Raw genomic sequence first — 16,472 nt, 5'->3', positions numbered from 1 at the left:
CTATCAGGAGTGCTCAGGATAGGGCACGGTTCTATGCTGATAGAGGACACTCAATTTGGTCTTTTGAACCACGAGGGTTGGTTTATTTAAAAGTTCCTAAATATTCTCAGACTTTGTCTCAAAAGAAAAATGCTTGAATTTATCTCCTAGATATTGCGGTCCATTTCGATTTATACATCGGATTGGCATGGTTGTGTATGAACTTAAACTACCTCCACATGTTAGAGTTCATCCAGTCTTTTATATCAATAGATTAAAAGGGAAACTGGGAGGTGAGGATAACACAGTTACTCCTCAAGAACTCATTGAAGTCGAAGAATTATCCTATGTTCCACATGAACCTAATAAGGTACTTGAATTCAGGGAAAGGAAACTTTTTAGTTGACTAATCCCTGAGTTTAAAATTAGGTGGAAAGATAGGAAATAGAGGATTTGACTTGGGAGTCGGTTGAGAATGTTCAACCTAGATTTTTTTCTTTTCATTGCAAGAGTGCGATGTTTTGAGAGAGGGAAAGTATGTTATATGCACATTATGTGTGCATATACTAGGAGGCTAACCCACATTAGGCTTGTGAGCATGGGAGCATGGGAACAAGCTCTAGTGGAGCATGGGTTAGGATTAACCTTAAGGGTTAAGGTTAGGGTCAGGCATCCAAGGGTCACACATGGGAAATGGAGAGTCAAGAGTCACTTAAGGACCCTAACCTTAACCCTAACCTTAAGGGTTAAGATTAGGGTCAGGCATCCAAGGGTCACACATGGGAAATGGAGAGTCAAGAGTCACTTAAGGGCTCTCCTATATAATAGGGGCATGGGGCACACTCAAGGGGGCTTGAGGCTTGGAGGCTTGGGAGGCCAAGGACATGTTATCTTGAGGCTTAGGCTATGGTCTTTTGATGTTAGCATGAGGCTAGGTTATGTTATGCTCTCTTGTGTAGAGGACTCGCCTATAATTTCACACTATAGCTACATGCTATTGTATTGGAGTTATACCTCTTGATGGTATGGGACATCAAGGTAAAGGTATGATGTATTTCATTACAATTCACGTGTGCATCCCTTGGGCTCGGGGTTGGTCGGGTGGATGAGTTTATGCGTGATTTATACATGTTTATGTATAACAATTATCTCTAGAGAGATCTTAGGGTTTTAACATAAAGGCACTATAAAGGTTGTACATTATGAGACATTGGCCTTGGCCACCCAAGGCCTAGTTAGTAAGTTTTGGGCACCCAAGTGTGAATAAGGGCCAATTGTATATAAGGTATTTTCTCATAATGAAAGGACACACTCCCCTTTGTGCTATTGAGAGCTCCTCCTTTGTACTTGTGAAAGAGTGAGGAGTAAGAGAATTCTAGCATTGTGCCTCTCTGCTTACATGAGAGAGTGAGAGAGAGTGCAGAGTGAGAGAATTCTAGCATTGTGCCTCTCTGCTTGCATGAGAGAGTGAGAGAGAGTGCGATTGGCCTATGTGATGGTGTGAGCAACTCCACGGTGACAATGAGGAGGTGGAGCTTGGAGTTTGGAGCATATATGCGAGCTTGGAGGCTTCAAGAGACATGAGCTTGAAGCATTGGTAATACCCCATGATGGTTGTGTTTCATTGCTCATCCATTAGGTGAATGTGTAGAGTTCCCTCTTGGAGGTGTGGTTCAGCATAACACATTGTTATTTACATCAGCCTTTTATGGAATCCTTCATGGTGTGTACTAGCTACTCATCTCATAAAAACTAACATCCCTTCTCACTCCCATCTCACAAGTAAGGGGCTTATAACATCTATGCCCTTTTTGGTCAAGGGAGTATCCAATAAAGATACATTTTTCTACCTTGAGATGGAGTTTGCTTCTCACTTCATTTGGCATATGTACATAGATAATGCGGCTAAATACTTTCTAGTGTGCCAAATCTAGTTTTCTACCAGAGTAAACTTTTGTTTAGGTATCGTGCCATGAACTGATGTAGTAGGGATTCTGTTCATAATATAGATTACATTTTCTCTACTGCTTTAGCCCAAAAATAATGAGGCATCCCTTTCTCATTCATCAATGCATGGGCAATTCATGCAATATGCACGTTCTTCCTTTTTGCAACCCCTTTTTTTGTATGGGGTGTACGTGCATGTGAATTGTCTCTTTATCCCACGATTTCTTAGATAATTATTGAATTTATTAGAGAAATATTATTCTCGACCATTTGATCTTAGGCATTTTATGTACATGCATTTATCTTTTTTAACCATTTCCTTGAAGCTCTGAAAGTGCTTAAACACTTACTTTTCTCTTTTATGAAGTAAACCCACATGTTCACTCATGCTACCCTTGATTCTCTCATCAGTAGATTCCTCTCACCTTTTCATTGTTGCTACCCACTCAATTACAGACTCCCTTTTATAAGGGCTTGTTCCCGCACACACCCATTCACTTGCATATTTCAACACCTTCCCTTGAGTGAATAATTCTAGGACACCTGGACCCTATACCAAGTTTCTCTCTTACTTGGTAGCCCACACGACCAGTGCCTCAAGTCCCTAACTCATAATCCTTAACACTCTTTCTCTATGTGTCCAAGGCTACTACTACAAGTGCCCGTGACCCTAACTAAAGTGCTCACACATACATCTACCACATGGCCTATATCATCAGTGGCTCAGAGGTGGTTTTACTCTATTGGGGCAGGTTACATTGGGTTGTGGGGTTTCTCTCTCTTTCTCTCTCAGAAAAGATGTCCTGACTCCTCTACCTTAGGAGTCTCCCGAAGTTTGCCAATGTCGATCCTTATTCATTTGGTTTGCTATAGCAGTCTCTAGCCATGTGTCCTGGCTTCCCATAGTTGTGTGGTAAGTGAAGGTTCTTCCTCCTCCCCTGCCTCTTCCTCACCTCGTGCGAGGTCTCCTCGGGTGTAGAATGCTTTCTTACAAGGCATACATTGTGATATGGGGTCAAGCTTGGGGTTGATACAATCTCTTGGTACAAGTATGGCTTGAATAGGGTTAATCATCACAAGGATTTCTTTGAAGTACAATACCAAGGATGTGATTTCGACTATGGCTGTGCTTTGAGAGTTGAGTACCATACATGTGCATTGTAAGTACAAATTTTGAGAATACATGTATGTGTATGAAGCACAATGTGACCATGATGTAACTAATTTTTCTCTTCCTTTTCTTTCCCTCCCTTCATGGGAACATGGGTTGACTTGATGGTATACAAGATTTCTTGAGTGGATGAAGCCCAACATGACATAGATATGAGAAAACATGAGAAGCATGTGATCATGTAGTGGTCCGTGTGTGAGCACAACACAAGCAACATATAGGGTTCTTGCAAATTTGAAGAAGAGCCTCAAAATTCTAAGATTAGTCCTCAGATTTGAAGGATTATGGAGTGCATTTACACCCATAATTCCATGTATCCTCCTTCTTTGAGTGAAAGTCCTCCATCTAAAAAATGTGTTCATTGGTGAGGCATAATGAGGAAGCTTTGAGCTTTCGACGTGTGTGTGAGAGCCTTGATGAGTGGCCTTAGTATGCTTGAAGATCTGTAAGAGCCCAACAATCAAGATTAAAGCCAAAAAAATGGATTAGTGATTAAACCACTTTTGTCGGAACTCTCGAGGCAACGTCAGATCTTGCGAAGGAGCATGTGGTCCTTCCAAATCATAGATGCATAAAGCTTAATGCTTTTCTTTAAGTGCTTAGTGGTGAGTGGATTCTTTTAGGTTTCTTGTAGGGTTGATCTCTAAGGTTTGCCTCAGGGTAAGATCTCTTTTGATTCTTTGGTTTGTTAGCCTTCATTTCTTTCACAAGGGGCTTAGCTCGTATGAGAGCATCCTGTAATGTGCTTGGCCTCATTGCTTCAAGGCGGGAATCTAGGGGTTCATTTAGCCCTTGGCAGAAACGAGCCACTTGCTGGGAAGTAGTCATAGCTGGGGCATACTTCCGAAGGGTAATGAATTTGGAATAGTAGTCCGAGTTAAGCTGCACTGTCTAAGACTAAAGAACTCATTCATCTTTATGGATTCATGGGATGGAGAGAGAATGGGAGAGAGGATGAGTAAGAGAGGAGAGAGATAGCAAGAGGAAGAGAGGGTTAGTGTGTGTGTGAGAACACATACAAAGAGAGATTGAGAGATAGAAGAGGGAGAAAAGGAGATATGGAGGTATAGAACATGGAGAGAGTGTGTCAAGGAAAAGAGTGAGGTTTGAGAGAGAGAGAGTGTGTGTGTGTGAGAAAGATAAAGAGAGATCAAGTGAGAGATTCACAAAGAACGAGGACGAAAGGAGTCATAGGGGTAGAGAGAGAGGGGGGATAGAGAGAGTGTGTATATTGAGAGAGAACCAAGCTAGAGAGAGAGAGAGAGAAGTAACCGAATGTGTTTATGCATGAGAGAGAGAAAGATAGAAGTAAGCGAATGTGTTTATGCATGAGAGAGAGACACCGAGAGAGAGATTAGAGAAAGAGAGAGAGTTAGTGTGTGTCTATGAGAGAGAGAGAGAGAGAGAGAGAGAGAGAGAGAGAGAGAGAGAGTGAGAATGAGCAAGAGACGAGAGAGATAACAACAAGAATAGAGGGTTAGTGTGTGTGTGTGAGAACACATAAAAAGAGAGATTGAGAGATAGAAGAGGTAGAAAAGGAGATGGAGGTATAGAACATAAAGAGAGTATGTGCCTATGAGAGAGAGAGAGAGAGAGAGAGAGAGAGAGAGGTAGTGAGGTAGAGAGATAATTAGAGTTTTGGCTATGGTAGCCCTGCACAGATAGGGCTCTGGTTTTTTCTTCTGTGTGGCTAGCTCCCAAAACCATCTGACAAACCCTCTTAGGGGCACCTAGAAGGGGTCCTAGGGAACCTCCAGTTCATGGGGTTTGCCCCAATTCCATTTATGGAGCTCAGGCGAGATGTACGACCATCTTGGTGCAGAAATCACTGGACAATTGGGAAAATAGTCTAAGCATGCATTTTAATGTTATAAGAACGTGAGTCAAAGACCTTTGGATATGGTACATTCTGATGTTTGGGGAGAACAAAAAAAAATGGCATCAATCAAAGGATGCCACTATTATGTATCATTCATTGATAACCACACTAGGAAGGATCCCACTAATTTCTCCTTGATTTGTGCCACCTCCCCTACATCTAGGGGCACCTTTTCCTAGAATCTTTCCACACACCTAGATGCTTGGCATCTTCTGGATGTAAAACCTATAAATTGAGGCATTGGCCTAATGAGAAATTACTGGTTTTTGAGTATCCATGCCTACATTAAGCTATTAGATTAATTGTGCACTAATCTCATCTTAATCATCTTCTAATTACTTGCTGATTATGTTGATTCTTGTATTTGATCCACCATAGCTCATCACATTGCTGCAAAATTTAACTATTCCACCATTATGATTGATCTAAGATGCTTGTAGATCCACTTGGTGTTCCACCATTGTGATTGATCTAAGATGCTTGTAGCCAGCTGCTGCAAAAACAAAATCACCACATTGGTCACAACACCTTCAAGTTTCACACTTTCCTTGTTCGCCATTCCTAAGGTATAATTAGACTTGCAATTATTTTAAGCCCTAATGTTTCCATTAAACCTTAAGAAATGACATTGACTATAGAAACACCATTATTTTAAGCCCTAATGTTTCCATTAAACCTTAAGAAATGACATTAACTATAGAAACACCATCAACAAGAACATTCTTTACATGTAAACAATTACATACCACATCAACTTGGGAAGAATATATGTCCACTTTTGCCTTTACTAACTGAGCTAGCACATCTCTCTTTATCCTTCTAGCATTGATGCCACTTCCTAACTTCCTCCTCAAAGAAGGAGCTAATGCAATGCCTTTTGCAATCCCATATCTTCCATAATGGAATAAGACCCTTGACCCTTAGAGAGACCAAAGTTAGTAAGTTAATACAATTCTAGGATTAACAAGAGCTACCGCCATTATCTTACGTCAAGGAGTCATGGTAAATACACCAAAGGGTCATACATTCAAGATATGAAGCAATAGTGTCCAAAGCTACAGCTTGGATGGGCACCCGTAATGGTGTGACGTAGTATTTATGGCAATTCCCGCTTCAAGAGCATGTGGTAGCAAGTTAGGATGAAGTCCTAAGTGATGTACCTCATGGATATATTATGAGAGTAGTCATTGTAATAGCATTAGGCCTCTTATGAGCCTAAAGTGCCCGGTCGGCCACAGTTGAAGTGAGTGTGAACACTTATGACCATGTATATAAGTGAATTTCTCTCATAATACAATATACTCTTCCATTGTGCAATTGAGTCTTGCTCTTACTAATCTCTCTCCCTAATGCATGCTAGTGAGTGTGTGTGAGTGAAGTGAGGTGAGAGGAGGGACGAGGACCCGTAGTGTAATGCGGCGGTGTGACAACGTTTGCAAGAGACACGGTGGAATTGCTTCTCAAGGAGTTGTAGAGCTTGGAGACCTCAAGGGTTATGAGCTCGGCCATTGAAAAGATCCTCACGGCAGTTGGAGTTCACTAGGTAATCTCTTTTTGAATGTGTTTCAAGGAGGGTTAGGGTGAGCCATAACATTTTCGGCGCCGCATGCCTCAAAAGTGTTAAAAGACATGGTGTGAGCTTAGCTATTGAATGAATTAAGCAATGCACAAGATTATTACATAAACAATGTTGATCACATAGGAATGTAATGTCCACTTAGATGTGTATCTAGGCCAATGAGAGAGCCCTCACAAAGAGGCTCTGTAAATGTGCCTTGTACACCTTGAAAAAATTACCATTAATAATCACAAAGATATTTTTTAACCTTTGAACTTTCCCTCCTATAAACAAGGGGAAAAGTGATCAGATTGGGGAGAGTTGAATCTCCTAAAGTCATGGAGGAAATGCACTAAATTTCTACTGATATAATCTATCGTCGGCTGCACTAGAGGGACTACCACCAATTCGCAATCAAATACACCTAATTAAGTGCTGATTAATAACCAATTATCACTTGGTTGCTGTCAAATTTTTACAGAACAAGTTTGGAGAAAATGGTGATGCATGCACTTAGATTACGCTAGTTTGGCTGCTATTTAGACTCAACCAAAGCACCACAGAATGGGCTACAGAATCTCGTAAGAAGACTGCCCCGAATGCTACTGTTTCAAGCAATGGAAGGCCTCCAAAATCTCTATTTTGTTCTCTGCACATAACCACTTAGGACCCTTTGCTACTGAATGAGCTGAATGGCATAGATTTCAAAAGATTTCTTGAAGGCTTGGGATCCACCACATAGATGCCCTGAGTTGGTGGGCTACAAAAGCCCTAAAAAGAACCTTGAAGAAAATGCACACACGTGTAATGGAGAGCTCCAATAGTATGATTTTTCTCTGTTTTCCCTTAGATGAAAAATAGTGCATTATACTTTGCAATATTGATGCTTTCAATCATCAATGGGGGGTTACTGCTTGATGATGGCTTTGATGAGGATATCTAGATGCATCTTCAATGCTTCAATCCTACTCTCTTCACAATGGAATCACCAAGGTTTTATAAATATATATCTATGCCACATGTAATGCCCGCGTGGTTCGGGCATTACATGTGGCACATGCCACGTGTAATGCCACGTTGAGGCATTACACGTAGCACCAGTACCTATATGCCATGTGTATTATCTGTATTCGGGTAATACAGGTGGCAAACCACATGTGATGACACGTCGAAGCATTACATGTGGACACGCCACGTGTAATGCCACGTCGAGGCATTACACATGGCACGAGTACCCATACACCATGTGTATTATCCATGTTCAGGCAATACAGGTGGTAAGCCATGTGCAATGCCACGTCGAAGCATTACATATGGCAATGCCATGTGTATTTCCCAAATGCGGGCAATACACATGGCATTGGCGTGGTGACATCATGTGTATTTCCTCCTACATAGGCAATACACATGGCATGCCACGTGTATTGCTTGTGTTGTGCAGGTAATGCATGGGACTATGACACATCAACACCACATGTTTTACCCAAGTTCGGGCAATACGCATGGCAAGCGCCATTAGACTCGTTGTCTAATGGCTTGCTCATCCCACCATGCCCCCTAATAAAATAATGCCCTGCCCCCTGCACTCAAACACCATCGACCTCACATGCACTCGCCCTCAAACACCCTCAAACATCTACTCTTTCTCCCTCAATCCCTTCTCTCCCACGCTCTCTCACCATTTCAAACCCTCCTCTTCTCTCTTCCCTCTTAAATATACTCTTTCTCCCCTCTCTCCCTCATACTCTTTCCATCTCACCCTCTCTCCCTCATACTCTTTCCACTCTCTCCCTCTCAGCCTCTCAATACTCTAGATCCCCTCAATCTTTTCATCTCAAACCCTCACCTCCCCAAACATAATGCCTGCCTGAACACATTTACAATCCAAGGGCTTCATCAAAAATCTAGAAGAAATTGTAGTATCGCAAGATTTGGGCTGGGCATGTCACAAGTTTCCACATCAAGTGAGGTCACCAATACATCTTGATTACAATTGGGTTTCATACGCCCATTGGCATTTGTATGTCAGTTCAAAGAGCATTAGTGACCTATATAACGGTTTGGGGAGGGGAGGTGTATGTGTAGAAATTAAAAACTAAAACTAATTCATTAAAATAAAAATAAAATATAGAAAAGATAGAAATAAAATATAGGGGGAGGTGGGTTTAGGTAGGGGACAAGGGTTGGGGTGGGGCGAGGTTGGGGAGTTTAAAAAAACAAAATTAAAAAAGTACATTTTTTAAAGTAAAAATTTAAAACTAAAAAGAAAATAGAGGGGGGATTTTTTGGGGAGGAGGGAATTTTTTTGGAGGGTCCAAGGGAGGGGGGTTGGGGGATTTCAAAAGTAAGGTGTTAATAATAAGGCCAGAAAGGGTTATAAGGGCGGGGAGGGGTTAAAATAATAAAGAAAGGGGGGTAATAATAAAGAAGGGGTGGTTAAGAGAATAAGGTCGGGGGGGGATATATAAACAAGGTCAAGGAGGGGTTTTGTTGATAAAAAAAGGTACACAAAGGGGTTGTAAAAAGGGTAGATAGGTGGATTTTGGGTGAAATGGGCTTGTGAGAGGGCGCTCAAAGAGTGAGCATGGCTACTTAGACATAGGGAGGGGGAGGGTAAAAGTTAAGGAAGAAGGAATGGAGTTACAGGGTGGGGGGAAAAAATAAAATAGGGGGAGGGTAAAAGTTAAGAAAGAAGGGATCGAGGAGGGTTAAAGTTAAGGAAGAAGGGATGGGGTTAAAATAAATTAAGTGTGGGAGGGTCAAAATAAAATAGGGGGGCTATAGGGGTATATGTTAGTCTGTGTGTTAAACAGAAAATAAAAAGACTTAAATGCAAAAAGATGGGTGTAAAGAGTGTGGATTTTTTTATTTATTAAAAAGATGGGTGTAAAGATTGGGGGGTGTCTTTTCTTTTAAATTAAAAATAAAAAGGCGGTATTTTTGGGGAGAGATCTGAATGGGGGGTGTCTTTTCTTTTAAATTGAAAATAAAAAAGGGGGGTATTTGTTGAGGAGAGATCTAAATGGCAAGGGAGGGAGGTAAAAGGGATTGATGGGTGGGTTTTGGGTCAAAGGGGTTTGTGAGAGGGCATGAGCTCATGCCCTTGCTGGTAGTATTGCCTATTATTATTGATGTGCTATGGGCCTTTCGACTTCATTGGGAATGAAGATGGTAGCCACTACTCTTTATTTTTCTTTGACTTTAGGGGTGGCATGACTTTAGGTCTCTACTCCATCTTTAGTGTGGCATTGGATGGAGCCTTTGGTATGGATGCAAAGGCTTGGGGTGCTTTTAACTTTGGGACCCAAATGTAGGGGTTCCCTTTGTAAAAGCCTTGATATTCTAGCAGCTTTGTCACGATCTAGCAGAGTGTTAGGGCTGCTAAGATGGAACTAGGGTTTGGGCCCACCACTTGACTTTCTTTGGATTAGAAGGTTAATGCGCTATGTGATGATCTAGTTTTCGAGACCAAAATGGAAGGGTTCCCTTCATAGAAGCCTTGATCTTCTAGTAATGCCTCAACCAAGAGGAGCTTTGGTTGTGGATACAAACAACATTTGTGAGTGTGCTCTTGAACCTTTGCTCCTCAAGCTTTCTTGAACTCCTTGACTCCTGCCAAATGAAGGGTAGTTGAGAAAGTAAAAGGAAGCAATGATTAATATCCATTGATGTCAAAACACATCAAGCTCTAAATACCTAGGAGTACCCATTTTGAGACATTCTCCTCTTAATAGATCTCCTTAACATCACAAATTTGAAAGCGTACTACAATCAAATGCAAAGCTCCATCAATCACTTGAATATTATGTATGTCTAGCATGCATGTGTCAATTTAACGAGAATACTAGTTCATAAGCCTTCATAGAACCTATTCACATGAATGTTGTTTATGTCTAGCATATGTGTATCAATTTGACGAGAATACTTGTCCATAAGCCTTGATAGAGCCTATTCACATGGCAAGCTTGTTCTCAATTAGTTGCAAAGTGCTTGAGAGCTAGGGCAAATGTTGATGTGGTTTTCCACTTTAAAATCTAGTTGCCAAGTTTAACTATGGTAGTTGGGCATTCGTTCAAAGCCTCCAAAATTATTTCCAAGGCATCGAATGTAGCATATAGTAATATTTTTGAGATTCTTCCTGTCTCGTGTGAACAAGATTTTGCTTTGAGTCCTTGTGGTTGGCAATTAGAGGGGAGCACCTAAACAGTTCCAATAGTGACACGTAGTCAAACGTAAAGTCTAGGCAAAAATATTAGTTGTCAAAAGCCACTGTAAATCATGTATACCACAACTCCATGAGTGGACCATCACTTTTTTCATAAGACCTCATGGAAAAAAACAATTGTCATTGGCGCATGACACAACTCCATTACCTTTTAGATAGAACATGAGTGGGCCATCATTGTTTGCCAATTCCATCATTAACCACATTACGGGCATTAAAAAAAAGCATTCATCATTGGTGCATGCCACAACTCCATTACCTTTTAGACATACTTGTGGCATCTTTACAAATTTAGCTATCAATCATTTATCATTAAACCTTTACTAATGTGGCATTACTAGAATTTATAGCAAAGTATTAGGGCAAAATGTTTTTTTTTGGTATTGCAAGGGATACTTTATATTATATTTTTTAGTGAGAGAATGGACAGACGCATGCCATTTAGGCATGTGGGAGGAGGGCATGGGTATTGAACCCAAGCTGTCACGGTGTAGGATAGCGCTTTTACAACGTTGTCAAAATGGCCATACTACCTACTAATAATAACGCTGAAGAAATGGGGTTTACAACACCTTCCCACCACGGTGCAATTAACTTGGAAGGGAATCTATTAGGAAACTTGGCCAAGTTAAAATGGAGCTGTGCTAAACACGACCCAATTAACATTTGCTTCACAAACTTGGCCAAAGCAAACCATGGCCCAATTAACATTTGGTTCACAAACTTGGCCGAAGAAGAAGAAAAAAAGCGTGAGAATGCATCAAAACATGAAGCATCTACCTTTTAAAAAGATATTTGAGATGGTTCTGTTTTAAGGAGAGAGAAATAATATTCAATAAGCCTTTAATAAAAAAATATTCAATAAGCCTTTAATAAAAAAATTTCAGAGAAAGGTTTTTAGCGCGTGTTTGCTATGCACAAAATCTATGCAAATTTGTTTTTTTTGGGGGGATTCCACTTGCATAAGAATCCATCAAAGCCGAGTTCTTTATTTCCAGTTTCGTCTTCATCTGCACACACATGTCGTGCATACAACGAAGAATTTATGAAGAATCATGGGGCCACGATGCAATTAACTTGGTAGGGAATCAATCTTTTAGGAAACTTGGCCAAGCTAAAATGGAGCTGTGCTAAACAAAGCCCACTTAACATTTGCTTCACAAACTTGGCCAAAACTTCATGTTGATTTAAGCCCAAAGAAAGAAGAAGAAGAAAAAAGCGTGAGAATGCATCAAATAATTAAGCATCTACCTTTTAAAAAGATCTTTGAGATGGTTCTCTTTTAAGAGAGAGAAAGTATTCGATAAGACTTTTATAAAAGAACAAATCGAGAGAAGGTTTTCAGCTATTTAGAAAATCTATGCAAAATCTGCTTTTATATTTTGGGGATAAAACGACACCTGCGTGACCTGCGTAAGAATCCGTCAAAGCCGAGTTCTTCACTTCCCCTCTCCACATACTCTCTCTATGTTGCGCGTACAACGATCAGAAACACTCTTTGAGCTCTCTCTCATTTCGCTGCAGTAGCATACTCCATATCTCTCTTTCTCAAGCCATTGTTACAGATGCGATCTCTCTCTCTCTCTCTCTCTCTCTCTCTCTTACACACACACACACGCGCCCAGTTCTCTCTGTCTCTCGCCGTAGGGACATGAGCTTTCACTACAAGGGTTTCAGGACAGTGAGCACAGAGCTTGCAGAGGGTATCGATCTTCTTGTTGCCATGCTTGCAAACCAAGCATAATGTCACAGCGAGGATGCGCATTTCCTGGCTGCCAAAGGCCAGTTCATGAGGATGCCCAAATGGGAAGCCAAGTTGCTTGTGGTGACCTTCACCATTTGCTAGTGATGTGCAGGAGGTACTGCCACCTATTCCCTCAATACCAGCCGATTCTGGAAAATTTCTATAGATTGGGAAGCTTTGACACCACAGTGTGTGCACTGGCTTCTTGCAATAGTAAGCCTTGTGAAGAGCACAGATGGTGCTCCAGACAGCACTACTTGCAATGGTTGAGAAGCTTTTGCCAAAGTTTGAGCCCCCATCAAGTTTGTAGGCTTCCTGGTTGCCACAGACATGTATATGTTGAGCTTAAAAGCGATGGGTCCTCCCTCAGAGTCCATGGCTTCTGTGGCTGGAGTCATTGCCAGAAATATCACATGGGTATCCACCTCCAATCGCCAGCCGCCCTTCATGTTGATCCAATTGGAAGCTCAGATGAGGTGCGCCGTCTGATTTGAAGTCCTTGATTTGGTTGGTGAGATCACTCTGATTAGCATTTCTTAACCCTTAATTTACTGTGTTGAACTATGCTGTAAAGCATGCTCAATTTTGTTGATAATTATGTGTTAACACTAGAGGATGCTTATTAGGGGGTAAAGTAAACGTTTTTGTGTCATTTTCTTAGGGGGTATACATGGGGTATGTGTTTATTTTGGGAGTGTATATGGGGTATATGCTTTTGAGTGAGTATGTGGCTTTTTCCTGATATTGGTTTTAAAAAAATTCCTTTCAACAATCTGCTTATTTTAAAATTCATGCTAGTTCTGTCCATGATATGGTACATAACCTTGTTTCATGAGCATCAACTCGGTCCTTCATGTGTTGCCCATACACAGAGTGAGGTAAGTCAGCTGGAGCCCTCCGTGGATTCTGTCATTGGATCCTTAAAGGAGTATGTGCGTGATAAAACCAATGTACCTAAGACTGTGAGAGTCGATGAAAAGTTCTTCACCAAGCATCCATGGGAAGTTCTAAACAATCCAGGTAATTACTGAGTATTTACTAATGAGCTTGCATTCATGTTTTGTGCAGCTAAATGCATGGGAACAAAGTCATTGTATTTATGTTTAATTGTGTTCTCTTTTGATGTGATGTTTCATACTGCTATGGACTTAGTATCGACAATATTCAGGTAAATAAGCCAACCAGCTTGCAGCAGTACATTGTCCCTGACAAGCAAAGCAATAGGAAGAAAACAAGCTCTGGTGATGTTAAGGTTGATAGCTGTTTAGTGAAGCTTTTATTGATCATATATTAGTGCAACATGTAGTATCGATGATTAGTGAGTTGTAGTAGACTTATAGGTGCCCTGATTGCTGGTGCTTAGTGAGTATCAGTTGGGATTAATGCATAGTTGCATCAAATGACGTTTTCATTATGAAAACGCCGTGTAGAAGCCATAGCTGATGCAGAGACAAGACAACCCCAAGATAATAGCCAAGAAGAGTAGTTGTATTATGTATGATCTACAAGTGTGTTTTTACATGCGTGAGGCTCTCTTAATATAGAGAGTGGAACTGGTTACAAACTGTTATGGTAATGGACAGGTGTCCGGTGAAATAGTTACATGAGGATGCATGTGTGCATAGATGTATGCATGTGCATAAACCATGCCTTTAACATGTATTTGTTGTATTATATACGTATCGACGTATTGATTAACTATGGACTAGTGGCCTTGTTATGCATGTAGGGGATCAAGCCTGTTGGCTTATTGCAAAATGCAGGTGGAAAGACAAGAATGCTATCAAAAGAGAACTCATAACAAAGGAAGGATACCGTTGGAAGCAGCAAGGGAAGACCTTGGCTCATAGTGATGAAGTGGCTAGGAAGTATCTCTCTTATACAAGGCTGCAAGGCAAGAAGAGAAAAGCCCAAGATGATGAGAAAGAGAAGGATGAATGCAATGACCGCGTATTTTTCATGATAGAGTATACGTTAAGTAATTATCCTCAATTTAAAGACTACTGTGTGGTGAAGCTCCACATGAGGGGCAAAGATTCTCCACCATCACCTCAGAAAAGTAAGAGGAGGGGAGCCAAGAAGCTGCCTGCAACTTGTATGGAAACAAGCCAGCAAGCCAGGAGAAGCCCTTGCACTGAGCAAGGGTTGCAAGGTGGTGATGATAACAATGGGCTAGATCCTATGATGATCTCTGAATATTATAGAACTATGGAGGATTATTTACCAGCTTTCTCACCAGATTCAGCTTCTCTCTCTTTCAACCTTGAAAACTTCATTTCAAATGATCTGTGCGAGCCTTTATTCTAATCAAATGGTTTAGAGGTTCCCAGTAAGATTGGTGTGCATTGCTGCTGATCCGGCCTCTTGCTTTTTCAAAATTTGGGAGTATACTTATCAACAAGGACATGTTGATAACCTTTATGTAATTATAGTTCTACTCAAGACACAAATTTTTTTTCTTCTTAAGCTTTTGTCACTTCATCTTGAGAGTCCCCTCGGTGGGCTTTGGGCTTCAACATCACCAACCACTCTCCTTTTCCCATAAGGGTGGCCCATCTATGCGAAGTCATGCACTTGGGGATGGTAAGTCATGTACCTTTGTCAACTTTGTCATGGTATGTCAATTTTGTTATACTCAACTTGCCTCCTGCCAAAGGAGCTTACAACATGCTAATTGGTAGGAGATGGTTGAGAGCGGCCAAGGTAATACATGGTTGGGGGCATGATATCTTGCAAATGTGAAAGGTATAGTCCCTCTACCCTCGGCGAAGGGAATAGATGCAACCTCTGGGAGGAGCTAACTAGCAGGAGGTCCTGTGTGGAAACGACATTTTAGCCAGCCCAAAAAGGGGTTTTATTTGATTTTATTTTAGGATTTTGGGTCTTGGCTGCTGGCCAACATCCCCTGTACTGGGCCAACCAGCAGCCCAACCCCATGTATATGCTTCGCTTCAGCATTCAGCACACAACCACATCATACACAATAATACCATCTGCTGCTGCTGCTGGCGCCTGCTCTACATCAGAATATCATCATCGTTATCATCTCTAGCGTTTTCTCCTACAGCTCACATCCTTGGGACAGCAGCCCTCTCTGCATCCAGCAGTCTGCGTTTTCTCCTACAGCTTACATCCTTGGGACAGCAGCCCTCTCTGCATCCAGCAGTCAGCATTTTCTCCTACAACACAGCTCGGGACAGCAGCCCTCTCTGCATTCACCGTATCTGCGTTTTTCCTACTGCAGCATATCTTGGGACAGCAGCCCGCTCTCTGCTCCATCATATCAGCGTTTCTCTACAGCTCACATCGTTGGGACAGCTCTCTGCTTCATTGTCATGTGCATCCCGCACTTGGATGCCATGTAGACGTATATGTACAGAAGGTGCAGGACCTGGGATGGTGAATTGTGTTGGATAGGTGTCATCTCCAGATGGTGTCACACTAGTGGCACACTCTTTAGCCTCTAGGCATTTTTGGGATTTATAGCATTCATTTCTATTTTTTTCTATTTACATGGTTATCAAAATGCTGGGCTTGATCATATAAGCTCTTTTACAGCACAGTTGCCACCACATGAGTCTCATCTTCATCAATTATTTGCTTCTCCTAAAGCACTTGTTTCTAATGAAGATAGTGATCTATGGCATTTCCGCTTTGGCCATGTTCCTCTTACTACTTTGCAACATCTTGTCTCACATGACATGGTTACAGGTCTACCAAAGCTTCAGAAACCTCACCATCTTATTTGTTCTTCTTGTGCTCAAGGAAAGCAACATCGGCCTTCTTTTCTAGAGGAGGCTACTCATAGGGCCACATGCATACTTGAGCTTATACATGCTGATCTTGCAGGACCTATGGAAGTACAATCGCTTGGTGGATCCAAGTATTATATGCTTCTTGTGGATGACTTCTCTCGCAAATCATGGGTTTATTTCTTACCTAAGAAGTCTGATGCTCTTTCTCATTTTA

The 16,472-nt window shown here is 41.3% G+C and overlaps 1 protein-coding gene across 1 annotated transcript; it reads left to right on the top strand.

Moving 5' to 3' along the window:
* The first annotated feature begins 12,136 nt into the window (after positions 1-12,136).
* Positions 12,137-16,060, top strand: LOC147634888 (uncharacterized). The gene is made up of 3 exons (XM_086804113.1): positions 12,137-12,979; positions 13,376-13,523; positions 14,233-16,060. The coding sequence occupies exons 1-3, from the start codon at positions 12,503-12,505 to the stop codon at positions 14,808-14,810; spliced, it is 1,203 nt and encodes a 400-aa protein (XP_086660239.1). The 5' UTR covers positions 12,137-12,502; the 3' UTR covers positions 14,811-16,060.
* The last annotated feature ends 412 nt before the right edge of the window (positions 16,061-16,472 follow it).

Source organism: Cibotium barometz, chromosome 10 (assembly GCF_041138505.1).
Source record: "Cibotium barometz isolate CiBa-2024 chromosome 10, ASM4113850v1, whole genome shotgun sequence".
Classification (NCBI taxonomy): Eukaryota; Viridiplantae; Streptophyta; class Polypodiopsida; order Cyatheales; family Cibotiaceae; genus Cibotium; species Cibotium barometz.
This window is presented reverse-complemented; position numbering and strand designations above follow the sequence as displayed.